We start from the raw sequence: 27,587 nt of genomic DNA on the forward strand, positions 1-27,587 counted from the left end.
AGTTTTTTAGTGATATGACGTTATCGCCTATGGCCATTCCGCTTGAATCTTTGTTTTCATATTGCCGAACTATTAGAAGGGTATCATAATATGACACTTCATTAGCATTTCTATAAAATGCAAACTTGCACCATTTTTTTTGTCACATGAATTTACTTTGCTTTCAATTTTAGCTTTACTTTTCTTTTGTCACATGAATTTACTTTGCTTTTAATTTTTAGCTTTGCTTTTACTTTTGTTATTGACTAAAGTGATTAAATGTGATTTTGAACAATTTTAAAGAGATTTTAACATAAGTCAAGTCAATGCACATGCTACAAAGTAAGCATTATTTAAGGAAAATGGTTCCATGGTAAGGGCTCTCAAAGAAAGTTACTTCTAGAATCAGACGTTCACTTTTTAATCCTTTTTTTTTCAGAAAAGAAATCATAATATTGGACAATACTGTGGCTGGCCCACAAATATAATCGAAAATAAAACCACGAAGAAGAATGTTATTAACTAAATAAAAATATATCCAAATACTAACTACACACTATACCAAAACTTGAAATCGTAAATCCAAGATGCGGGTGGTAACAGTGGAAGCAGCGGAGGGACGCCGTCTCAATCACTATTCTTATCCTTCTAATGTTCATATCATGTGTTCTGATTGGATACGTCTCACTATTCTTATATACACGTTATAAGAAGAACAAAGACGAACATTATCCGGGTATTGAGTTTTTCCAGAGTTCTTGGTTAGACGGAGAACGGAAGCCATTGATACCAGGGAGTGTACACACCAGGACTGTTTCAACCAATGATGTCTGATTCTGATGAACCTATTGAAGAAGTAAGTCATTTCGTTTCGTTATACATGTTTCGTATTGGACTGTTTAGGGGGTGGACGAACTTTTTCAACTTAAAAAGATTCTTGGCAATGTGTTGATACCCCCTGGAAAATGATAAACTTTTCAAAGAAACCCTTGGAAAAATTCTTCTATTACATTAAAATGACGGTGGACGACTAAAATCAGTCTTTTACTCCTGTGAAATTTTATAGGAAAGCTTTTTAACCCCTGAAAAAGTTGAAAAAAACAACTGGAAATTCTTCTCGGATTACACCCTGGAAAATGTTTCGTCCACCCCTCTGTATGGATATAGACTTGATAGCCCATTCAATATGTTTTAACATAAGTGTTGTTTCTTTAACCATAGGCTTGAGTGGTTTACGTTACTAGTATTCTCGAACCTCTATATCTCGAATGTCTCCTTAACTCGAACAAGTTTTATGTTACCTTCAGTTAATAATGCCTTTATAAAACCTTACTACATAACATGGCTGTTTTTTTTAATACTCATGCATTCACGTAACCAAATAAGACTATTTGCGCATTCACGCACACCGCTGGGAGCCCAATTGCAGACAACCATTACTAATACTTTAGTATTCCACTTATGGAACGAATTCCTTAAAATCATTTTTTCGATTTTTACCTTCAGCACGAAACTACTGGCAGCGATGAAGCAGACTTTAAGGAACGTGATTTTTCGAAACTTGGACGAATCATCTAAAAGTGGGGGAAGTTAATTAAAAAATCTGTCTTTGGCTATTCATCAATCTATACATCATTTTGAAGTAATATACCAAAAATCAGCATCAGAAAAAATCTGTATGTGTCCCACCAGCCTCCCAAATATCGGTCACTTTTGCAAAATCACGATTTTCGGCTAAAAAAAAATCCATATATACAATTTTGAAGTATTTTGATGATAATGTGTTTCCAGAAGCAGCTACAACATCAAAAATGGTGTAAAAGTATTCCCCCAACTATCTAAACAACAACGTTTTCAGTCAGTATTCATAGCTCCTGAAGCTTTTGAAGGGTATCGGCTACCGTGAAACTAGATGGCATAGTCGGCGACAGTTGCAAAGTTTCCAAAAACCGTAAGCTTTTGAGGAACTCATTGCTATCCAATCTGGTCTCTTTTGCCCATAAGGAATACTAAATGTCATTCATAATAATTCCATGTGGCTGTTATGTGGTTCCTGCCATCATTTGATCCATATAAGCTGTAATCAGGACATCGTTATGAGCCAAGAATTTCGGGGATCGATCGACCGTTGCTGGGGGAGCGGAAGAAGTAGTGCAATTCAACATAAATCCAGGCTTTTCAAATTCTTTGGTGCTCCTTTGAAATAAATGAGGTGTAGAAAACACTTCTTTTGCATTGAATTTGTCCACTTTCCATGCTCCAACCTGAATAAAAAAGTAAAAAGTACTGTAGTTTGGGTCGACTCCGATGGTTTGGTTGTCGAGAAAAGTGGTCAAAATGACATATATACTGGAATTTTATGCTAAAACCAAACACAAATATAAGATATACTTACTGGATGTTTACCATTATAAAAAACAATGTTTCCATGAAGAAAAGTGGCCTAAACCAGTCAAAAAATCCAAGAACTTTAGCAGTAAGTTTGAAAAACCCATTTCTTGGTCGCCATCTTGATTCAGTGTTTTTCTCTACCTTTTCTCCGAAATCTGCTGCCTCACCACGTGATCAAAACATTACATCACCATATATCAAAAGAAAGCTTAGAACCTCTACTTTCCGTTTCTCTTTACTTCTACGGCTAGCAAAGAAGCCAATGGGAGAAATATAGCTTAGAAGATCACTATGTCAAAAAGACGACTATACTCGTCTGCCGGAACGTATGCTCGACGACTATACTCGTCCGCCGGGCTGAAAAGGTTAAAGGTATTGACATTTTTTCAGCCGAAGTTTTTAAGAAAGTTTCTAACATTTATGAGTTGTGATTTTAAGAAAACCACTTTAGGTAAAATCATCCTTTTTATCCGAAATTCTGTTCAAAAAGTCCTATATAAAATTTGAGTAGTGACGAGGCGTTTGGGTTACTACAAGGTCATCGATATATGCTGAAAATGTTGTTCACTATTTTCATTAGAAACTCTTCTAATCCCAAAAACAAAAGAGTGGGGAGGAGAGTGGGAGAGTGTTAATATATATGAAAAAATGGTATGGAAGTGAATATTTTTCGGGGTAAAAATTAATAACATATGATTCTTGCTTTTGGTTTAGAACATGAATAACCGAAACACAGCCATCAACACTCGACAGAATCCACAAGGAACAAGAAGAGGTTATGAATGTCCAGAAGAAAGAGATTATTACCCCTACTGGTCCCCATCCCCATGGAAAGTAAGTTTTGCGGTCAAAAGCACCACAGATATTCTTTTACAAACTAGATAGGCTAATTGTTTAAAGATTTCCCGTGGAAGTGTGTCCAATTTTGAAGTCGACCATAGTCCGCCATGTTGCTTTCTATTTTACCTTGGATTTTCGAACGTTCGACTTTCAAAACATTCGAATCGAGCTGTTGAGAACTGAAGACAAGATGGCAAACTAATGAACTCTAAATTTGGAAACTCATGGTAAACGACCTACCCTTAAAAGTCCTTATTGAAAGATTCCCAAAGTGCACACTGTAAGGGTGTAAAAGTTGGAAAATCCCGTTTTGCCTTAAAATGTTCAAAAATGCATTGTCTCAATGAAAAATGCTAACTTTTTATTTCAGGATATTGCAATCATGACAAACAACATCAGCCGATGTGATTACCTTAAAACTGAAAGTGAGAATGTCAAAAGTCGATTCTACTGTAAACCACCACCAGGATATCTGAGAGCTCGTCAAGCCAACGCTGTCAGAAACAATCTACCTTTAGATGAAGAAGATTGCGAGGTATGTTTTTTTATAAGAACAAACTATATAAGAGGCCCCCCCCAGCGGACCCCAAATTCACGCCATCACGCCAATTTTTTTTCGATTTCACGCCATCACGCCTGAAAAATTTGATTTTCACGATCACGGCAATTTTTTTCGATTTCACGCCATTACGCCTAGAAACTTTTGTTTTCACGCTCGTATTCTCTGGATTGATTCAGTTTTATTTTAGACCACGTTTAGACCCATTGGTATGGATAAAATGCCGCTATGAAAACTTAATTTTTGCCTATAAATAGGTATGTGTTTGATCGTCGATCAGTTTTTTGGCATTCTCATTCGCGTAAGTCAAGAACATACCATTTTTCTTATCGGAAACACCCGAAAAATCTTGAAGGAATTTGACCTGTTTTTCCATTTTTAGTAATATACACAGGGGTCAACTTCAAGTTTGTTCGAGTGTTTCCGATAGGAAAAATGACGTTATCTTGACTTATGCATATCAAAAATTGTTTGACAACTGGTGGGTCACATCAAAGGGCCCTGGTTTTTAAGGCTGAGGTATATTTGAGCAAATTGACAAAGCCCACGGGGTGGGCAACGGAGAAAATCTTTGAATTTTAAAGGGTTCAAAGTGCTATTTTAGGACCCATTTCAATTCAATTTGAAAAACAATTCATGTAAAAATAATGGAAATCTTTTAAAAGTACAAAGTTTTTTGGTAAAACATGAGGAGCCATGCCCTCTCTGGCCCCCTGTTGACGGGACCCATTGGCATTAATTGTGAATTAGCGTGAATAGTTTTCAAATGGGGAACGAGGAGGCGCAACCATGGTTTGCGCCGACGGGAGAAATTTTCAATTTAGTATGGCTACAATCGCCCTCATTTACTCTCTTTTTTCCAAAATATGGTTTAAACATCACAGGATTCCTTTGATCAATGCCAATCTGCTCAAAATTACACCTCATAATGAACATGTTGCTTCTTTCTGTTTAAGCCTTTGCTATAAATATATATTTTCCTGAAATAAAGGACCCGATGTCTTTGATGCTTCTAAGAATAAGCATCTAAGAAAGAGAGAAAAATGTTAGTTACGGAGGATACGCAACCATGGTTTGCGCCGACGGGAAAATTTTTAAATTTTGAGCCTCTCATAGCATTCGAATTTATTTTGAAGACTAGCTAGCAACTGCTAAAGACAATTGGATGTTACAAGGATAAATGGCAGATGTTTAAACTGTTTGCACCGCTTCTTTTATGTTTTAAAATGAGAGCTATAGGAGGCTCCACCATATTTGGGGCCGACCAAGAAAATTTTGAAATTTAAACCCTCTTAATTGGCTAAAATGGACATAGAATTACGATTCAAATAATAAATATAACTTTCACGATCATGCTGAACTGCAAATTCCACGCCATCACGCCTAAAAAATCTCGATTTCACGATCACGCCGGCACTTCATTTTCACGCCATCACGCCGTTTTTTTCAAAATTTCACGCCATCACGCCATGAAAAACCCTCCATCACGCCATCACGCCAACCGCTGGGGGGGCGTCATATAAGAACATAAGGCTTCGATGGCAAAAATGTTAAGAACAAGTTATGAAGGCTTTGCAGACTCTAAAACACCCGATTTCTTAGGAAAATTGACAAAGAATTTCTCAAAAAATGGTGAAAATAAGAACATGTTAAGAATATTTCTAGGCTTAAAACTCAAAAAGTTAAGAATATCTGAAGGCTTCAAAAATTTAGGATGTTCTTATAAAAAAAGAAACGTGCATGTCTCCTTCTAAATGGCTATAGCCTCCGATCTAGATAACTTCTTTCTAAAGGTCAGCACTCCTGTGCAGGATTGTGGGCTGTTTTAATGACTCCCATCCAGATATAAGTAATGTGTAATTAAGATTGTTGATTAGCTAAAGCAAAACTACATACAACGTTAGATGAACGTTGAAACAACGTCGCATGTCAGCTGGTTTAAACTCTGCTGAATTTTCTAAGTGTAATTAACCTTTTAAGGGGTCATGGCAGGACCTCACACCCCCCTGTCGTTACTCTGCGACGTTTATCGTTTTGTAGTACAATCTGTGCGCAATGTCTGTCTTATAATATAATTCTCGTACAGAAACCTCTGTGATGAAGTATGATTTATAAATAGCAACACTTCTCTCGTCGTGTCCCCTCTCTCGCTAACACTCCATCGCAGCAGTCTGTTTGAAAAATCTCAAATCAGAACAATGACATGCAACAGACCGTAGATTTAAGGTTTGTGAACAGACTTCCTGGTGGTAAATATTAACAGAAATGACCTTTCTCGAAAATACAGAAAATTGCTATCACATATCAAAATAGGCATGACAAAATTAGTAAAAATCTTATTTTGATAGATTCACTTGGCCTACTTGACCTCGCGTTTATGTTTGCTAAGTTTATGATTAAAATTGAGGTTTACCTTTTGATTCTAATTTATCCAGAAAATTGTATTCGCTGGTTCAAAAGCTGAATGGGTGGAAGCGCCTCCACTCGGTGGCGGTGCGCCCGAATGTCTTGAAACACCCAAGTCACGTGATAACCACAACGGAAATGGACCAGGGGGTTTCCCTAACACTTTCAACTGGACAATCCCGAACGACATCAATGATAACTGCGCTTTGAGGTTGAGATATAACATCTCGACTGGTGAATTCCCAGCAGAAACTGATTCCTCAATGAGTAAGTATTTTATCCAAGCTGCCACACTTCGTTGTTTTAACGTTTATCTAACGTTCAAAACGTCCATATTACGTTAGATAAACGTTGAAACAACGTTGTATGCCAGCTGGGATGGTAAATTCTGTCGCAATATAATCTACAGAGGAGACCAAGTATACAAAGTATTTAGAAAAAGTTATCAAGAAAAAATTATTCCACTCTGGATTATCTTTTTAACGAGCACAAAACCACTATCTAATTCGAATTCTATCAAAAGTTACAGTCTTTTTTTGTCTCCGTTGCAAATTATGCTTCGACTTTAGGGTTTCAATCAGTTCACCTTGTCACGGGTCATCTTGCCAATTTACAAAATTCATAGAAAACTGTTCTAGAGTCTGAGGCCTGTTGTCTAGTTTTTTGCCATAATCTAAACTTCGAAAGATGAGCCTACTGACGGTAAGCCGTAAACAACGTACACAACTATTTCCGATATAACACAGTAAAATAGATTCGAAGCATTCCAATTGAAGGGTAAATTACTCGAAGAAAGGTGTACGAGGTTTTTTGATTTTATGACTTTCTTTGTGATTTTTTTATGATTTTTCGTGAATTTTTTGTGATTTTGTGATGTATTTTCGTGTGATTTTTTAGGAAGGTGGACGTATTTTTTTCGAGTAATTTACCCATCGATTCCAATCTGCTTCCCAGGAATATTCGAAATTTAAATAATTTGTCGAAATTGTTTACTTTCTGCAGATGCCAACAACAATAACAATCCAACTCAATTGGACATTGCTTCTTTGGTTGGACTCTCTGAAGCTGAAGCCAAACAACGAGGATATGTGTTCGAAGGAAATCCCACTGTTCAACCTCTAAAAGCAACTGTTGGTAATGTCAACATTGGTGCAAAATTACAACTTCAATTGGCAATCAATACTGCCCAGTATGGACGAACCTTTGAAGATAGGTACGTAATACCAAGGTTTATGCGAGTGGCAGGATATCCTCAGTTCTCAGAAATCTCCCTACAGGGAACTTCTTTGTAAGGGTTTCAAAAACTAAGTCACTCTCTACAATGGTACCAGAACATAAAATGACGGCACGCTAAGCGGTAAGCTTAAACGAAGATAAGAGCTATTCTTCTTTAAAATGTTTCTTTATTTTTTCAAAACTAAATTATGCTTTTTTCATTTCGTCCAAATTGTAGCCCTACAATGCATTCAATTTTTAATCATACATAAATGTGTGTGTACACAACCATTAACTAGCTGACTCTGTGGCCATACAGTAGTTTGAAACATAAAAATATATCTACTTAACAGACAAGACAATTTAATAGTTGTATCCTAAAGTACAACCAACTCTGTCGTCCAAAACCTCTATTACCCAGATCTTTCTTTAACTTGTTTGAAAGCATGCATATTTAGTCCCTTTCAATATCAGATAAAATACCAACGTCAAAATTAAACAATAGTCTATCATGAAACAGAGGTTTAATTGCATGTCATTTATATTTTAGATCGCATTCTTTCCAAATCCGTCAAAAACCAGAAAACATTCCCGCCAATGCTAAAATCCATAATTTGAATGTCCGTGGAAAGAGGGGAAATATTGTGCAAGTCTACCCAGCTGTTGAATATGACTTCGTTCCAAATCGTTTGGAGATGAACGTAGATGATTACATTCACATCCAGTAAGTAATCTATAGTTCTACTTTTAAAACGCATGCGTAGATTTTTCAACATATAAACCAAAGATTTATTATACACTGGATAAACGACTCATAAAACGATGGAGAGCGATCATTGTATTTCCTTTGTTTCAGAAAACAATTGATGTTCTAGCTTTGTCCGCAAAGGACAACTGTCATGGCGGCTCGAAGATGTCTGATTTTTAAAAATGTTTATCAGTCTTATTCTTAAAAAGTTCTCTAGCTCTTTCTTTTTGTACATTTGCAGAAAAAAAAGTTTGAAAGTAAGCCTAGCATTCCAAGCCGGATACATTTGTAAAATCTAATGTGAGGAAATCATCATTAGACAAGAAATTCAGACAAAATGCTTATAGTGACACGAAATTTTCAATTGAAAATATCTTTCCAAGACTGTCCCCAGAAGAGCTGAAATTAACATACATAAGACTTGAGTGTCTTGGCTCCACTGTGGTATGAAAATCCTTTGGAGGCACGTGGTGGCAAGGTGGTTTTTTTGAGGTTGAAGTTTGAAAGTTTCCGGTGTCAACATTAAATTTCTTATACACAACACATCTTTTGCATCTTTCTCACAGCTTGAAACGTCATAACGACTTATAACTATCAATTAAGTGGAAGAATCTAACTCTCACAGGAAAGTTTTAAGTCTCTTTTGGGAATTGGATGAGTGATTTTCGATAAGAAATGCAATAAAAATGCTTCGAAAAATCATTTAACGAGGGAAGGAGAGTGAACAATAACATCATTACTGCGGACATAGCTAGTACACGAGAAATCGGCAAAAATCTGTTACTTGTATATCCAGTGTATAATAAATCCTTGTATAAACCATTAGTCGTTTTTCACCGCAATAAAGGGGACTCAAAATATTTGGGTAGTGTAATGGTGTATTATGGTCGAGGGTAAGGATAGTGAAATTTATCGTTCTATATTTTTGTTGTTGTTGCGAATTTGGTCCTGTCTTACCCTCTAAATGTTTTCTACATCCACCAGCGGGGGAAGAGTTTTTTCATGTTGTATTTGCATCTTCCACGAGAAAAACGAATAAAAAATACAAAATCGCGTAATCACTTTCAAAAGAGGTGGTTCCTGAGATCCCAATTCTGACTTATATGACTCTGCGATCTCAAATAACTTAGTAAATTGTAATGTCGATAAAGCTTTTACGAATAACCTGCATACTCAAAGAACCTATAGCAATAACCTCACAAATCTTTGTAATATTATATCTTGACTTAGACTGTGACGAAAATAAATCATTGTCCTTTCTTTCAGATGGACTGGCTCAAATACGAACCCAGAAAACAATGATGGCCAAGGTCTCCGTGGAACTGATCGAAGCAATATCGCCGTAACCAGGGAACAAAACTACCCCGAAGGAACTCCAGGTCTGTGTCTCAGAAAAAAAAGACCTGTTTTAGATATACCTATTTTCTTCACTTGAAAGGGATGAATAAATTTTGGTTTCTTTGCCATCTCTGTTGTTTGAAACTTGTTCAAAGGTTGAGCCTCATATTCTTATAAAATTATTTTAAAATAAAGCTTGAACCTGAAAAAATGTCAAGTATTACATAAATATCAAAACCGCAAGCTAAATATTTTGCCCTAAAGGATTTAGACTGATGATAAACTGTCAATTTTTTACTGAATTCGACATTTTAAGTGTTTTACCGGAGGGCACCCGATTTAAATGACCACAATCTTTTGAAAATTTTTGATCATCATAACATAAGATAGAAAAGAACGGAGTCTCAAAAAGTTTGCCAAAAAGACTTTTACTTTCGGGATACGATGTATGTTATAATAGCTACGGTATTTTTTCTTTTCAGGAATGGCAGTTCCAATTGGTGAGAAATTTGGTCATTGGGGAAACAATTATCCAGAGCATTTGAATGCTGCAAATTTCCTTGGATTACCACGACAAGACCGATTGAATCTTGCTTTGGTTTCACCAGGTAAATACCAATAAACCGATTCCGTGTGGCGTTACTTTTACCTACGATAAACTTCTTTAATAAAAACTGGTAGAAAGAATATGTACAGAATGATTTGGTAGCACCTTGATAGCTCAAATATTTCTGTTTGGACCTACGCATAATATTTTTTTGTTTCAGAGGCTCCAATGGCCTCAGTTTTATATCAAATACCTTCGGGTTGTATACCAATCGACACAGAAAAATATATAATGTAATAAAGAAGTAAGCAAAAGTTTCTGGGTTTCAGTAAGCCCTTTGATATACTGCCAGTATTTTGACATCCCTGCTCGTAGTCGGTAGCGAGCGCTTGTAAGCCAAGATAAATAACAACTGTGGATACTAGTGAGAAGCTCATTCTTGTCCCCGTTCCAATTCAGAATCCTTAAAATCAAAAATCAAATTTTTGTTTGCGTCATATAGCCGTGAAATCATGCGTCCGGAAAGGGTTAAACTAGGGCACAATCAAGGGAGAATATTTCAAATTCCTTAAAACCTCTATGTTTCAGGACAATTCAAAGGAGAATTATCAGAACTGGATGACGCAGGTACCTATTTCGATCTCGGACCACGTAAAATCACATCGAACGGTACAGGAACGTTCCATTACATGTGTACAAGAAACAACAATTTTTCCAACCGTTCCCAGAAAGGTCGTATCGTGGTCAACTCAACACCAAAGGTTGAAAAAGATGTCGGTTTTATGGGAGGAGAAGTCACATTGAATGATATGTAAGTTATTTTTCATGAGAAAAGTTTCACAAATTTGAGCTTTTCTACTTTTGAGAGGCCTAGCAGTTCACTTCAAAGTTTGTTCTAATCTGGCTCGAACCATTAATTGGGACAATTAGTCTAACGAGGCTACGGTCAGTTTTGCGTGTACTTCAAACCAACAACTCAATTTTGAGCTTTTCTACTTTTGACAGGCCTCTAATTCACTTCAAAGTTTGTTCTAATTTGACCCGAACCATTACTTTGGACAATTAGTGTAACAATGGTCAATTTTGCGTGTACCATGAACCAACATCCTTCCGATAAGAAGTCAAGCTTTACGACTACTGCTACGATGAGAATTTCCAAACATTACATGAAACTTCTCGTTGTTTAGTATACTCAGCTGGCACACAACGTCTATTCAACGTTTTTTTAATATTCATAACGTCCATATAACGTTATATAAACGTTGAAACAACGTTGTGTGTCAGCTGGGACGGGGTTAAGGATGAAACTAATAACAAAAGTTTTTACCACAACAATTTTACAAAGTTTTCGATGTGTAGAAGTACTCTGTCCTTAAAGTAAAAGATGGAAAATAAACTAACTAACCATTTCTAATCAGGGATTTAATCGCCAGGGAGAGAATTTCCAAACATTAAATTCAAACTTTTCGGTGTATAAGGGTTACGGAGTGAAATCTAAAAAAAAAAGGTTCTAAATTACAAAAACTGCGAAATTTCACGAGTTTTTGATATCGTAACGCGAAACTTTCTGTCCTTAGTAAAAATAACTAAACATTTTTTTATCCATCTCCAGGGAACGAATCACAATTCCAAAAGGAATGTTAACAGAACGAACAAAGATCGAGATTGCACAATGTCATAAACAGGATTATGAGATAGGTGCTGGCGACTCCACTGAATCAAAATACATGTGCGTCAAACCGTTCCGTGAATTTGCTGATGGTAAGATGATTTTCAATCTCGAACCCATTCCCTTAATTTTATGATTCAGCTACTCCTCATAAGTTGAGTTTCAAACTCAAACCCAGTCCCTTAGTAAGTTCGTGACCACAGTCAGAGGCGACTCTAAGGCTCCTCTTTCCATGGTTGTTCATCTAAACAGAGAGGCATCAAATAGCATTTTTGTACCTAAGTAAGAAGTATTTGGTATGACTCTGCCGAAGATTGAACACACAAACAAGCACATCCTTGCAGAATACTCTTTACTTTACTGTACTACGGTTACAGCCCCTTAGAAATTCAGTTAACGCTTATAAAAGGCAAAATGAGATTCTTTGATTCTTTGATTTTATCAGTGCATATAATCAATAAGTGGTACCAGCGGCTCTGATTTACGAGATTAAATATGTCTCTTTTTTTACAGCCAGTAGTTTTCTTACTTTGGGATTAAATTTTTAATAAAGACATTGTATCACTTGATCTGACGCAGTAGTTATACATGTTAAAATATATGGTGGAACCCATGCTGATGTTATCCAAGAGCTTTAGGCAGTCTTTTAATTGTTTTCAAGGGGTCCACGGCCATACGGCTCGGCTATCTAAAAAGTGGATTTAACATGGAAAGAAAGTATTCGAACCAGTAGCCCCTAGATTATAGCCCGAGTTTATGTATGTGTGTTTTTCTGCGTCGGAGACGGCAAGGTTCTTATTTTTCTACATCCTGACTAACTGAAGACGGCAGTAAATCAACACTTTTACCGTCCTCCATTTTGCAGGTCAGAACTGTGGGTTATTCCAAATCTCTTCAGTCACGCTGATTGTCGCGCTGACGCCCTAGAACACCATCGTACATTCTATAATTTAATTACTTCTTTTCGTCACCACAGGCAAGAAAGCCACCATCCAAATGAAAGTGAAGTCATCAGGAACAGAAATTTACCGTTCCACCGATACTGAACATTGGGAGAAAATTGAAGATGTCGAGTATGACGATGGAGTTGTCAAATTCCAATCCGAAAAAGGTATGATAGTAGGTTTGAACAAAAAATCACACCCCAATCTTTGACATAAAACCTTCAACACGCATACCATATTAGATTTGGAGCCTAAGTGTAAGATTTGAGGTTTTATAGCTCTTCATAAATCAATACATTTTAGCTTATAATTATGTAACCTATGTAAGCTCACAAGAGAATGACATCATGCACCTTTAAACGGTCTTCATCTTGCATTTAAATAAGAGTCAACACTCTCTAATTCGAAGCTCTATGAATCGAATCTTTCCGTATTTCAAAAAAAAATTCATTATCCCTTGAATATCAAATTAGAATGCATTGATTATTTAGTCCTCCAGTAATCATTTTCACTCTACGCAAACATTTTTAATTTTTTCAGGTGGTGTTTTCGTTGCTCGATCAAACTACCGAACCCGAAATATCATCATCGGCTGTGTTGTAGCACTTGTCGTTATTGCTGTCCTTGTCGGTGGAGTGTTCGCTTATTGTCGGCGCAACCCCGAATCGTGGATGAGCGCCAAACGAAATATCGACCAAATAAAATTGAGTACAAAGAATCAAATTTAATTTAAAATATGAATATACAATTAAAATATCTTGAATGCACGTTTCTTTATAAGAACAACATAAGAATCTAAGGCTTCGATGGCCAAAATATTGAGAACAAGCTAAGAACATTTTAAGGCTTTGCTGAATCTAAAACACCCTATTTCTTAAGAAAATGGACAAATATACTCACAAAATGGTGAAAATAAGAACATGTTAAGAACATTATTAAGGCTTAAAACTCAAAAAGTTAAAAACATCCAAAGGATTTTAGATGTTTTTATAAAAAAACGTGAAGAGGCCGGAGTTTTAAATTCGAGGAGAATAACGTATTCCAGTTTCAGAGGGATTTCCTTAAATTTTCCACACTTCTTATAACTGAGTGGCACTCAAAGGTATTCATGAAATAATATTAATACACTTAACTGGATTTGTCAAAATTTTATACGATAATTTTATAAATTTTGTACTCTCGTATACTCTCGTATACATTAAATACACACTCGCATAATTTATATATCGCAAATTAAAATTTATAACATCTCACGGAAGAAAACTATATCGAGTTTGATTTCTTTTTTGCTCGAAAAACAAACAATCCTTTCTCACTGAAACTTTGAGACTTGCAAAAGATTATTAAGTGTTTTTTGAGGCTAAATTTGTATCTCTTATAACAAAACATAGCAGATGGATGATATCAGCCTAGTTCCTTGACTGAACTAAAAAACACAAGTTGGTGCAAAACTTTAGAAAGACGTCTAAAAAACATCCATAACGTCAAGTTATAAGAGTGGTGTTTTTTGACTCATCATAAATATTCATAACTTTTTGGAGAAAGTCGTCTTTAAATATTCTTACGGTATTCTTTGGTTTGGATCCAAACCCATCCAATCCAGCATGTAATATTTACGTAGAGCAAAAAATTTGACATTTTTGACTTTAGACCTTTTAGTATTGCTGGAAAATAATTTAAGGGTAAAATACTCTAAGAACGCTATTCTTAGGTTCAGTTGCCAAATTCCATGATGGTGGTGTTCTTACCATTTTCTTAATTTTTTGGTCAATTTCATCATAAAAATTCTTATAAAGTATAATGTTATAAAAAAAACGCGTAGTTGAACGTTGAAAGACATTTGGTACCAGATAGATTATGCAAAGTCGATTGTTCTGAATGAACTTTGCTTTCTGATAATGTTTTATGACAATGAGTCAAGTGAAGTAATCGTGCCATCCAGACTATCAAAAAATCTAAGTGGACCCTGGTTGTCTATGAACTGGAAGGAACACTTGAAGGAGTGGAGATCCACTAATATAAGGCGTTGAAGCTAAAAATCACCGGGTCATACCTAAAATAACAATGGGTATAATCAAAGTTGTTAAAGTCTGTTCACGATAAGTGTGCACTCTTTTTTCTTTTACTTATAACTTTTGAAGGAATTCTTCAATCTTTATAAATTTGGTATCGTTGGAGAGATATTTGTGAGTGGAACAATTTGAAATAAAAAAAGTCTTTAAAAAAATTCTAAAAACGAAGATGAAAATGAAGATCTTGTAGAAAAGTGCTATAACTTTCATTTTCACTAGAGATTGACCCTAAAAAAACAGCAGAAAACAGCGTTTTTAGACGTCAGTCAGCTTAAAACTTTGTTTGATACCTTTTGACTGAATGATTATTTTTGATAAATTTTTTCATTTGTTTTAAGGATCTTTTTATTTCAAATTGTTCCACTCACTAATATTTTTCCAATGATACCAAATTTATAAAGATTACACCTTTCCAATTCAATTAATTAAACGATTTCCCAATTTTTCTCTACGGACATACTAGACTGTCTTACTAATAGTTTGAAAGCTGTTGACCTTAGATCATCAGCCTCAGAATTTTTATCCTGGACTCTGTATTGAAAACTATTAAAAAAGTTTTTCAGATCTGATGCTAGTAGCCCCTTTGGTCCTAAAAAGACCTAAAAAGAGATAAAAAGAGGCTTTTCCGCTGAGTTTTTTACTGGGGTTGAAGTGAATGAAGAGTGGTGTTAGCACTAAAGTTGAAGCTCTTAAAGATATTTCATAGTAAAGAACCATTATTAATATTCTTCTCTTCACATGGTTCAGTTTCTTTGAAAACAATCCCCGCCAAAAGTTGAGAATACAGGTTTTTTTATAAGAACAAACTATGTAAGAACATAAGGCTTCGATGACCAAAATGTTAAGAGCAAGTTAAGAACATTCTAAGGCTTTGTGGTTTCAAAAACACCCTTTTTCTTAGGAAAATGGACAAAAATACTAAAAATTTGGTGAAAATAAGAACATGTTAAGAACATTTTTAGGCTAGAAACCCGAAAAGTTAAGAACATCTGAAGGCTTCAAAAATTTTGGATGTTCTTATAAAGAAAACGTGTACTGATGAGTCAAGAGGGAAACAAAATAATTTCCCCAAAATATCAAAAACGTTGAAAAATAAATTCATTATATCTTTATAGAACCACCAGATAAACTCAATTTCATTTAGTACAAAATTCATTAAATTTTAAAAAGGATTCTTTTTTCATGTAATTATACTTCGTTTTGAATTTTGTTTTTCATTATTTCAGTCTTCCACTTAATACACAGCAAGGCGTCTGGGAGAGAAGAGCTGATAGTGTTGTCTTCGAGTAAAGCCTAGTTTACACATTGCAAAACTTACAGTATAAGCAATTTCGATCCATAGTGCTCCCAAATTTGGGCCTTCAGGCCGTGAGTTTCAATGCGTCACTTGGGAAGATAAACCCTGAGTGCGCTGCAAGAAACAAAATTTACTGCCACCCCAGACAGCACACAACGTCAAAACAACGTCCATGTGACATTCATAACGTCCAAACAACGTTATTTGAACGTTAAAACAACGTTGTGTGCCAGCTGGGAGATAACTAAAGGCTTTTTCCCTCGACAAAAGTTTGGCGACGGTGAATTGTACCCTTCTGTAAGGGTTTTTATCTATTTTCCAAGAGATAAGAAAAATTGAAAACACGCTTGTGGCCGAATAGCAACGCTCAAAAATTCTGAATGCATAGAAACAAAAGATTATCGATAAAGTAAAAAAAATTACTTATGTTCCTTATTTTCGATTTTTAGAAACTTTATAAAGGATTACAGTATTCTACTCAAAATTATCTTTCCAACCAGGTATTATTTCTGTTGATATCTTTTATTTCTCAATATCAATATTTGAAAAAATGTACGATTTGCCAATAGACGATATCGGCTTTCCGAATTCTCCCCGAATGATTACCCATGATGCATTGTATTGAAAGTCAATATCGTCCGTGAATTTTTTTGCGCAATGCATCATGGGTAATCATTCGGGGAGAATTCGGAAAGCCGATTTTCTTGGAATCGACGACTATTATAGTCATATCCTTGTGGGATAAATATTTCAGAATACTTCAAAATAATGAAGTGTAAAGAGGGCTTAAAGTAAAAAATTTAGGAAAAACAACTCATTCAAAGGAAAAGAAATTGCTTCAAATATTATTATGAAATGTTTTTAAGGCAATTTTACTGAGAAAAAAAATATTGTTAAACGTTTTAATCGACTGTACCAAAATATAAGCATATTTTTGAAAGAAAAAAATAATTGATGAAATTTTGTGAACAAAATTTGAAGACTAGATCTAGATTAATTGATATTGAAAAATATGTCTCTGATATTATTGTAAGAAAGTAAAATTGGATACAAAATTGAAAGTTTTGATGAAAATGAAAAAGTCAAATTATGAGAAATTTGGAAGATTTTCGTTATAATTACGTATATATTTAGAAAAACATGAAGAAAAATTTGATTGAAGTGATAAGACATTTTCATTGAATTACTCAATATTCATCATTATTATCTGAAGTTTATTAAAAGAAATATTTGGGGGATTGGTACCAAGTGAAGAAGAAGGAGAAAAAGGAAAATGGATGACATGAGGAACCATTCACATTCTGAATGCACACATCACGTAAGTATATTTGGTTCTATTGGTCTCCCCCAGCTGATACACAACGTTGTTTCAACGTTAATCTAACGTTATATTGACGTTATGAACATTAGATAGATAAATATTGACACAACGTCGTGTGTCAGCTGCGTTAGATAAGGGGTTATTTAGCAAGCATAAAATAAGAAGCCTTGCAACTAGTTAGATACGCCTGATAAATTTTGTTAGTCTTAGATCGTTACTCAGGAAAATGGATCGAGAGACAAGAGTAGGATAATAGGAGATACTCAGGAAATCAGGAAAATGGATCTTGAGCCGTACAAGCAGTGTCGGTCTGAAAATATAATGCGAGAGGGTTACGAAAATGATAAATTCTAAAAATGTACTTAATATGGTTGAATAATATACCAGTCAAGAATAGAGACAAACTTATTTTCCGATATTTAAAGTACACGCTTTTTAAGAATGTTTTCTTTCATTTCAACGTAGATATTCTTGACTTTTTTCGGGAAAATCATCCTACAGTAACTTTTGGCATTTTTTGTGAAAGTATTGAGCCTTACTGAGGAATATTTTACAATTTACAGTTAAAAAGGGGTACTCAGTAAAAAAAGAATTAGACTCCATGTCACTAGTCAGACACCCCTGTCTCAGTCACAGCCCCGGTGGAACTTCTTCCAATAGTGGGAATGAAAATTTCTATCGAAGTCACAATTGGGATATAAATTCTGTATTGTTCCCCCAGGTCAAAAAATCCATTTGGGGATGGTTCATTTTAAATGGGGATGAAAATAAATACAATTTTCCAGTGGGACTTAGACTGGAGTCGTTTATAATGCGTGTAATACTAATAATACCAATACTAATGATAATAATACGGGATTTAGTTTGTATAAACGACTGGAAGAATCCAGAAGCCTTATAGATACCCCGGCTAGCTACGCAGAAACTTGCGTAGCGAGAAAACAATTTATCAAGCAATAACAAACTCTCAAAACAAAATCAACTCAAATGATAAACTTTCAATACACAAATAATCCACACACATTTTTTTTCTCAAGAATTATTTTGAGCGGGAAAAAAATATAATTGCAATATTGACACTTTTCTTTTGTTTGGAGTTAGTGCACAAAGGTTTCTAGACGACTAAAATTGTTCCCTTCATTACTTTTTGCTTTATTTCTACTATGTATAAATTACTCGTCTAGCTTGCTAGACTAAGTGGGGCTGAGATTGTAGTGAAATTTTACCACTGGGGAGTAGATTTTTGCAAAATCGTCATTGAATGGGATGAGGGTATCACCGGTTTTGTGACACAGGGGTGTAGTTAGGGTCTCTTTTGATTAGGTTTAAGATATTTCACACCCCCTTTTCAGAGACCAACTGGAACCCCTTCCCACTGGCAAAATTATGCCAAAATAACGTCCCCGGTGGAAGATTTTCCTCTAACTTTTCTCCCATCCTCACTGCAAAATATTTACTATTTTTTCATCCCCACTGGATTTTCGGATTTGAAAACAAAAAAATTGAAATCTCCAGTCATAAAAAATATGGGGAACAACTTGCTGAAAAAATCCTACCGGGTCTGTGAGAAGGGGGTGTTGTTTCAGGTTTTCTAGAAATTTTTTAAGTAAAACATATTGTGAAATAAATGAAATCAAAAGTGACGTACCCACTGACTTAATCTAAAAGGGATAATTTTCCTATCAAAATCAAGACAAAATAATTGTTTATTCTAAGTTAATGAAAAATTCATGAATATTATATCCTTCCCAAAAGAAGATCTTTCTTCACGCTTAACTTCCTGTCACTTCTTTTATACAATACTTTAAAGACAAAAATTTTGCCTCCAACCCCGATATCTGTAGGACTTACAATTTAGTAATAGACAAAATAATTTACATAACTTTTAATCAAAATTAAAAGAAAAAGACTTTGATTTATTATTTAGAACTTTAAGTTTCATGCCGCCCGTATGGAGGACAATCATCAGCTAGAACAATTTCATAACTTTTAATTATTTTCCTGAAAACATATTTCAGACCAATGAAACGCTCTAGTTAGTATAAGCTTGTCCGAAGATTTGTAGTAGGCTTATAATTGGGTTGAGAGCTCAGCTTAGAGACTTTACGGTCATAAGCAATTTATTCATCAACAGAGACCATAGTACAGCGAATTCTTTATAACTCGAAAACGCACAAGGAACATAATTAAACTTGTTCGAATGGTGGAAATCTCGAGTTTATGGAGTAAGGCTTAAGGCATTGTTTAATTGAGAGACTAGAAAACTTGTTCAAGTTAATAAGACATTCGAGTTGTAGAGGTTCGAGCAAAGAGAATATAACAACATTTGTTTTTTAAATTCTTTGTGGTTCGAGGTATGAATACTCTATTACCGAGTTTATCTATCGGAGGATATCGAGGGCGACGGTAAGTGAAATCGATACAAAACAAAGTCGATAGTCGATGTACGAGTCTATATCTCTCTATAGCTCACCTTTGCTCACCTAAACAGACGAAGGTATTTTTGGTGTTTTTACCGTCGTCGAGCAAAGTGGACGGTGATTTTGGAGACATGCTTTATACCACCCCCCTCGATTCATCTCGAATACATAAACTCGCAATTGTATATGCATAGACGGTATTTGTATTTTTCGCTACCGAATTTAGATCCAACCTCTGTAAATCTTTAATTGGTTAAGCGTCATATTTGCTGACATTATACTCTTAAAAGATGTCCAAAATTAAGGTGAAGTTGGTCAGGAAATTGGTCCCCCGGAGTGAGGGAGGGGGTACTAGGGCAAAAAGGGTTACGAGGATGCGCCGCTCGTCAGGGTACCTTTTTTAACCTCCACGAGTCCCAGGTAGGGTTGCAAAAACACCAAAATAGAAAAATCAGTCCCTCGTAGGGTGCCCTTTTTTGGAAAATTGTGGGAAAAAGTAGAAAATTTGAGAAAACTGTGAAATTTCAGTCCCATTCAGGGTCACTTTTTTCGCGAATCTCGAGTCCGACGTAGGGTCCATTTTTCGAACCTCAGCTGAGCACCCTCGTCGGTCGGCAAGTGTAGTACCCCTCTGGGATTGGTTCAAACTTTCTGAAACTAAAACAGAATCACATGTAATAGGAAACGTTGAAAATGTTTCGCGTATCAAAATGTTAAGAAAAATAATATTTTTCACAAGGTCTTGTTTTGAGTTTGCCGTAACTTTCACAGAATATCGATTTTTATCTAGTTTTCAATCTATGTGGGTGTTTTTTTGAATTTCTTTTCCGTTATAATTTTTTAGCCACGATAAATTTTATTTCCATTGGACTATCACCTTTCTTTTATAAGTTATACAAGAAAGATTCATTTCGAAGCATGTAGTTCTCAAGAGAAAATTTTCCACTGAAAATGATATAGACTGGATTTACGTTGAACAAATACTAATAAATCTCTCTCTTATTCGATTATTGAGAGGCTTAGAGAATTTTACTCGATTTATAGAGCATTCTTTTGAGGATTTTTGAAATTTGAGCTCTTTACGATTGATATGATTACGTCATAATAGAGATCCTTTCAAAAGGTAGTAAGATGATGTCATAATACGTCATATGTATATTTTACGGAAAGAAAGTCATTTTGACAGCATGAGAACTACTTCAGGCAGACAGTATGTGTTCTTTAGTCCTCAGTGTGTGTTTTGATTTAGTATAAAGAAACGTGAAACCAGCGTGTTACAGGAAGGAAGAGGCTGAACTTAATTTTTGCAAATATATATAATGTTGAATTTGATACATTTTGAATTTCAATTTTCTTATTTCTATACTGATTGTATCACTTGTATCAGATATCACTGTTACAGATTCGCTTTTGAAAATAGCTTGATTGATGAGTTTCTTGGGCTGGATTTCGACGTGTCAGACAAAACGGGATTCCTTTTAGCGGGTATTATAGTAGTTAGTCACATTGGCAAATAGTCAGTAAAACATGAGGTCACATACTGTATTCTAGAGAAAATTCAAACATATGGCATTTTCATAGATCTATTGCCTGGAACCTAACTAACCTAACTTTACCTAACTTTACCTATTATAGCAGTTAGTCAGTCACATTGACAAATAGTCGGTGAGATTTTTAAAACATGAGGTCACAGGCTATATCTCGGAGAAAATCCTGTAGCATTTTCTTAAGCTTATCACCAGCCTGGAACCTAGACTCACCTACCTTTCTACAGCTACAATCTAAATTAATCTGGAGGAGGGGCTGGAGATTTTGAGTAATTCACATACAAAACGGTGTTTTAAAAAGAACGTTATATTTAAGCGTTTAGTGTAGTTCAGTTTGTCCTAAACGTCTGGTTTTGTCTAGTAGATGGAATGATATTTAGAATAACTTCATTTCCAGCAGGGAGTTTAAAACAAGTTTGATACAGAGGGGTATAACCACCGTTGAGGTTCAACAAAACATCCCTGTCTTACAGCCCCGGTGGAACTTTTTTTTCTCAGTCGGGATAAAAATTCCTATTGAAATCCCGATGGGAATAGAACAATTATTGTTTCATAGTTAAAAGATGCAATAGGGATGGTTTTGTTGTAAAATCTTGTGAAGCATTGAATTTCGAATGGGCATAAAATCAAAATCAATTTGCCAGTGGTGCTGAAAACCCCGGGTATTTTGCCACCACGGACAAAATCTTCTTTCATTGGGGTAGGGGTTTAAGCGAGTCTGTGACACAGGGATGTATCTGATATATTCAGTTAAATTCAAATTGGTGTTTGGTCGCTGTAGAGTTTTTCAATCTATGGTTCTGAATGGTTAAGATTGAATATTTCCACTTTCACTTTCTTTATCTATTTCTTGTTATTTAGATAATTTGCAGCACCATGACGAACACACCGTGCCCAGGATTTCATGCACCGCCGGCCCTGTCCGTATTCACATCGGTTGTTTCCGCTGTTTTATGCATCTTGACTGTAATCGGAAATCTCCTGGTTTGTTTAGCCGTTTTGAAAGATCCACAACGAAAATTACGAACACCATTCATGTTTATTATCGTGAATCTGGCCATTACTGACCTCATTGTTGGCATAGTAACGCTACCGATATCTGTGGTCACACATGCTTTAGAAGCCGTTGATAAAAAGACAAATGATTACGTCACTGTTAGTCGAATGTTTTATTTCGTCACTGTAACAGCAAGTACTTTTAATTTGATTGCGTTTTGTATCGATAGATTTGTAGCAGTATCGAATCCAATAAAATATCGACAAATAATGCGATTTAAGATTTGCGTATTCTTAGTAGCATTGATTTGGCTGTTATCGATTGGAATCGCATGTATTTATTTGGCTGTCGGTTATATCGATTTTATTATCTTTTTCGCTCAAATCTCAATGGCGTTAGTGTTAGTAATGTGTGCTATAACGGTTAGATTATTATGTATGCTGAATTTAAAAGCAAAGAAACGTCGTAAACTTACGTCGTCACATTCCCGTTTACAGAACGAACGTGTTACCGTGTTATTTCTCACGTTTTTGATCACGTTTCTGTTATGTAACACGCCAGCTATTGTCATGATGTATTTGATCAAATTTTACACGACCATGGACTGTACTGTTCGACATGTTATACGAGATTTATCATTCCTATTTGTCGTTTCAAACTCAGCGCTTAATCCTTTATTCTGTACTATAAGACTTAAACCGTTTAACCAAGCCATTAAAATCATTTTCAACTATAAAGCTGAAGGAATTGAATCTCCACTTTATGGCAGGAATGGATCATCTCACAGACGCAGTGATGCAATGAGACGGAAGTCGAGTGAGAAAAGTATTTTATTGGAGAAAAAAAAGTTGCAGAAGTCATCAACTTTGAAAGCTTGATATGTGTTATCGTTCGATTGTGAATTTTTGGACGAGATTTTTATTCATTATTTTCTTTATTAACGACGTAGGAGGGACTTGATCTGATGCCGATCAAACTAACTTCTTTTGTATTTATGACATTTTTGATAATATTTCAATTGATATTATATCGGGAAGAAAAGATTGGTCTAAAAATAGTTGGTTTTAATCTTAATTCAACATTCTATGAAATGAACATTGTTTAATACGAATATTCTTGCAAATAACTTACCACAATCCTCACATTGAAAATGATTTACCACACTCTTTGCATTGAAATGTTTTACCACATCCCTTACATTGAAAATATTTTACCAGATCCCTCACATTGAAAATGTTTTACCACACTATCCACAGTAAAAATTTTTTACCACACTCTGTGCATTGAAATCTTTGAATCTTCATATTGAAAAGGTTTTCCCACATTCTTAACATTGGAATTTTTTTACCACACTCTTTGCATTGAAAATGTTTTACCACACTTTTCACATTAAAAATATTTCACCACAATCTTTGCATTGAAAATGTTTTACCACAGTATTCATATTGAAGATGTTTTAGCACACTCTTTGCATTGAAAATATTTTGCCACACTCTTCACATTGAAAATGTTTTACCACACTTTTCACATTGAAAATATTTCACCACATTCCTCATATTGAAAATGTTTTACCACACTCTTTGCGTTGAAAATATTTTACCACACTCTTCACGTTGAAAATATTTTACCACACTCTTTGCATTGAAAATATTTTACCACACTTTTCACATTGAAAATGTTTTACCACAACCTTCACGTTGAAAATGTTTTACCACACTTTTCACGTTGAAAATGTTTTACCACACTTTTCACGTTGAAAATGTTTTACCACACTTTTCACATTGAAAATATTTTACTGCACTCTTCATATTGAAAATGTTTTACCACACTCTTTGCGTTGAAAATATTTTACCACACTCTTCACGTTGAAAATGTTTTACCACACTTTTAACATTGAAAATGTTTTACTGCACTCTTCATATTGAAAATGTTTTACCACACTCTTTGCACTCAAAATGTTTTACCGCACTCCTTTGCATTGAAAATATTTTACCACACTTTTCACATTGAAAATATTTTACCACACTCTTCACGTTGAAAATGTTTTACCACACTTTTCACATTGAAAATTTTTTACTGCACTCTTCATATTGAAAATGTTTTACCACACTCTTTGCACTCAAAATGTTTTACCACACTCTTTGCATTGAAAATGTTTTACCACAATCTTCACGTTGAAAATGTTTTACCACACTTTTCACGTTGAAAATGTTTTACCACACTTTTCACATTGAAAATGTTTTACTGCACTCTTCATATTGAAAATGTTTTACCACACTCTTTGCGTTGAAAATATTTTACCACACTCTTCACGTTGAAAATGTTTTACCGCACTTTTCACATTGAAAATGTTTTACTGCACTCTTCATATTGAAAATGTTTTACCACACTCTTTGCACTCAAAATGTTTTACCGCACTCCTTTGCATTGAAAATATTTTACCACACTTTTCACATTGAAAATATTTTACCACACTCTTCATATTGAAAATGTTTTACCACACTCTTTGCACTCAAAATGTTTTACCACACTCTTTGCATTGAAAATATTTTACCACACTTTTCACATTGAAAATATTTTACCACACTCTTCATATTGAAAATGTTTTACCACACACTTTGCATTGAAAATGTTTTACCGCACTCTTTGCATTGAAAATGTTTCGTCACACTCTTTGCATTGAAAATGTTTTACCACACACTTTGCATTGAAAATGTTTTACCGCACTCTTTGCATTGAAAATGTTTCGTCACACTCTTTGCATTGAAAATGTTTTACCACACACTTTGCATTGAAAATGTTTCGTCACACTTTTCACGTTGAAAATGTTTTACCACGCTCTTCACATTGAAAATGTTTTACCACACTTTTCACATTGAAAATATTTTACCACACTCTTCACGTTGAAAATGTTTTACCACACTCTTTGTGTTGAAAATGTTTTACCACGCTCTTCACATTGAAAATATTTTACCACAATCTTTGCATTGAAAATGTTTTGTCACACTCTTTGCATTGAAAATGTTTTACCACGCACTTTGCATTGAAAATGTTTTACCACAATCTTCATATTGAAAGACTTAGTTTTTATCCTCAATGTAAATACCTTTTTTAGGAAAAAGATTTGAGTAGATACTAAAAGCCATACAATATTCTGCAGATGGGACAAAAAGGCGGGTTTTTGATAAAATTCGAAATTTGATAAAGTATCTGGGAGTTAAATATTATCGAATAGAAAAAAATGAAAAATGAAAAAAATGATAGAAAAGAAAAAGAAGTCAACAACCCTGTATCACAGACCCGGCGGGACCTTGTCCCGGTGGGAAGAATACCCTACAATTTTAGACCCACTAGAAATTTGCCTGTTTTCATCCCAATTTGAAATTCAATACACAAAAATTTCCATCTCCAAAATGGGAAGACCACCGGGCCTGTGAGACATGGGGTTTTCTATGAGATCCCCCAAGCGGTTTTCGTGATGACGTGATAGGGGATTTTTTGTAGCGTGATTACGTGATTTGGAATTTTCTTTCGTGGTTGCGTGATGAAACGTCAAAATGTGATCATGATTTGAAAAACTTTTAAGCCGTGATACGTGATTTGGACATTTTCAAAGGGATGCGTGATTACATTTTTTTGCCGTTTTAGGTGATCGTGATTGAAGACAAAAAATTGCGTGATATTGTGATCAGAGTTACCGCTGGGGGCCTCTTCTATACCATTTTGACAAGAGTTATTTTTAATCTAAGAAAATGTCACCACTATGAAAAAAGAAATAAAAGAAATTAATAAGTCGAAAGATATAACCCAGAAATTACGATTTACTTAAAAAACCCGAGAAATAACAAAAAGAGCCCTCTTTTTTTAGGCTAAGCTATGACTAAGTGAAGTTTTAATTTGTACAGTAGTATTTAATCTTTTGAACCAAAATTAATTCATAATGAAGGAAGAATGTTTTGCAAGAACACGAAGGAAGAACTATTCTTAGGTGTGGGCTTACTACAACGTCATACTCAGCATTTGCCCAAATATCACAGCTTCTTTTTAAAAATAGAATCTTCAGAAATTTTGGAAATATTTTAAAGCTGTCGAGATAAAATTCACATGCGAAAATTCCAGTTTTGTACAAATTATTGTTCTAATATTTTGATGATTCTTCACAAACAATATTTCAACAATCACAAACATTAAATCCCAGGCCTTTTCTTTTAATGTGGTCACGTTCCCTGTCAGCAAAGAAGGGGATAGGAAGTTTATAGACACCTACTGGGCCTTTTTCAGTTTAGATTTCCTGTTGTTGTTTTTATGAGACTTGTTTTCCTCTAAAATAATAAATTTGAAAAACAAGGGAAGAAAAATCATCATAACTGAAAAAGAAAAAGCTGACATTAAAGCGTTGGTGTTTGATAAGCCTCCAAGAAATCTTAAAAAAAGAGCTTAGATAAAGTTTCCCACCCTAAAATCACCCCCTTCTCACAGACCCACTGGGAACCCTTCCCGCACTGGAAAAATTGGCCAGAATATCGTCCCAGATGGAAAATTATCCTTCAATCTTTGTCCCCACTGAAAATAAACAAATAAACCAATCCTAACTGCAAAATATTGTGCTATTTTCCCATCCCCACTGAATTTTCTGACTTGAAAACTAAAGAATTGAAATCCCCATTCATAAAATTTGAGAATATCAATCCCCATCGAGTTTAGATTCGTTATTTCTATACCTACTGGCTGAAAAAATCCTACCAGGTCTGGTAATTCAAGTAATTTCTGAAATCTGAAGCTTAGGATTGTTCTTAATTTGTTCTTAGGTTTTGGAATTTTTCAGCCTCGTATTCTTATCAAATTGTTCTTATAAAAAAGCGTGTAAACGAGATGTCTGTCAGTGCTTCATTGTCTTCTTGGTAAAGTACAAAAAATAAATACAATATTTATTAATAACGTGTCAATGTGTAATAGACCTTATTGGAGTTTTTGATTTTTCCTAAAATAGCGATGCATTGTGGAATTGTTTCGGAGGTATTACAATATAATTCCCTCGAGGAATTTCTAAGAGATTTCTATTGTAATACCCCTGAAACAATCCCACGATGCATCGCTTTTTTAGAAAAATCAAAAACTCAGATAAGATCTATTGTCAATATAGTAAAGTACAGTAATAATGAAATTCTCTAATTTGCTTTCACCATAGAGGTATAAAGAAAAACAGGAGTTGAATGTGTCGGTAATTGGTCGTTAAAGTCTTTTGATTTCTTTTATAAAATGTATCAAAAGAAATTCTAAGCTCGCCCGATGAAATA

At 34.8% G+C, this 27,587-nt stretch overlaps 2 protein-coding genes across 2 annotated transcripts; both read left to right on the forward strand.

Annotated features, from left to right (window-relative positions):
* The first annotated feature begins 3,062 nt into the window (after nucleotides 1–3,062).
* On the forward strand, nucleotides 3,063–13,364 carry LOC136813236 (protein DD3-3-like). Its single transcript, XM_067069749.1, has 11 exons — nucleotides 3,063–3,204; nucleotides 3,581–3,745; nucleotides 6,205–6,442; nucleotides 7,178–7,388; nucleotides 7,941–8,114; nucleotides 9,405–9,517; nucleotides 9,959–10,084; nucleotides 10,612–10,834; nucleotides 11,636–11,784; nucleotides 12,669–12,803; nucleotides 13,177–13,364. The coding sequence occupies exons 1-11, from the start codon at nucleotides 3,088–3,090 to the stop codon at nucleotides 13,362–13,364; spliced, it is 1,839 nt and encodes a 612-aa protein (XP_066925850.1). The 5' UTR covers nucleotides 3,063–3,087.
* A 3,625-nt stretch (nucleotides 13,365–16,989) lies between these two features.
* On the forward strand, nucleotides 16,990–23,269 carry LOC136813251 (histamine H2 receptor-like). Its single transcript, XM_067069763.1, has 2 exons — nucleotides 16,990–17,323; nucleotides 22,155–23,269. The coding sequence occupies exons 1-2, from the start codon at nucleotides 17,279–17,281 to the stop codon at nucleotides 23,166–23,168; spliced, it is 1,059 nt and encodes a 352-aa protein (XP_066925864.1). The 5' UTR covers nucleotides 16,990–17,278; the 3' UTR covers nucleotides 23,169–23,269.
* Nucleotides 23,270–27,587: the final 4,318 nt, after the last annotated feature.

Source organism: Clytia hemisphaerica, unplaced genomic scaffold (genome assembly GCF_902728285.1).
Source record: "Clytia hemisphaerica strain Z4C2 unplaced genomic scaffold, Clytia hemisphaerica genome assembly, whole genome shotgun sequence".
NCBI lineage: Eukaryota > Metazoa > Cnidaria > Hydrozoa > Leptothecata > Clytiidae > Clytia > Clytia hemisphaerica.

Coding starts and splice junctions, on each gene's coding strand:
- LOC136813236 (XM_067069749.1), top strand. CDS start 3,088: ATGAATAACCGAAACACAGCCATCAACACTCGACAGAATCCACAAGGA. Junction 9,518..9,958: donor CTACCCCGAAGGAACTCCAG/GTCTGTGTCTCA, acceptor TTTTCTTTTCAG/GAATGGCAGTTCCAATTGGT. Junction 10,835..11,635: donor GAAGTCACATTGAATGATAT/GTAAGTTATTTT, acceptor ATCCATCTCCAG/GGAACGAATCACAATTCCAA.
- LOC136813251 (XM_067069763.1), top strand. CDS start 17,279: ATGGATGACATGAGGAACCATTCACATTCTGAATGCACACATCAC. Junction 17,324..22,154: donor ATTCTGAATGCACACATCAC/GTAAGTATATTT, acceptor CTTGTTATTTAG/ATAATTTGCAGCACCATGAC.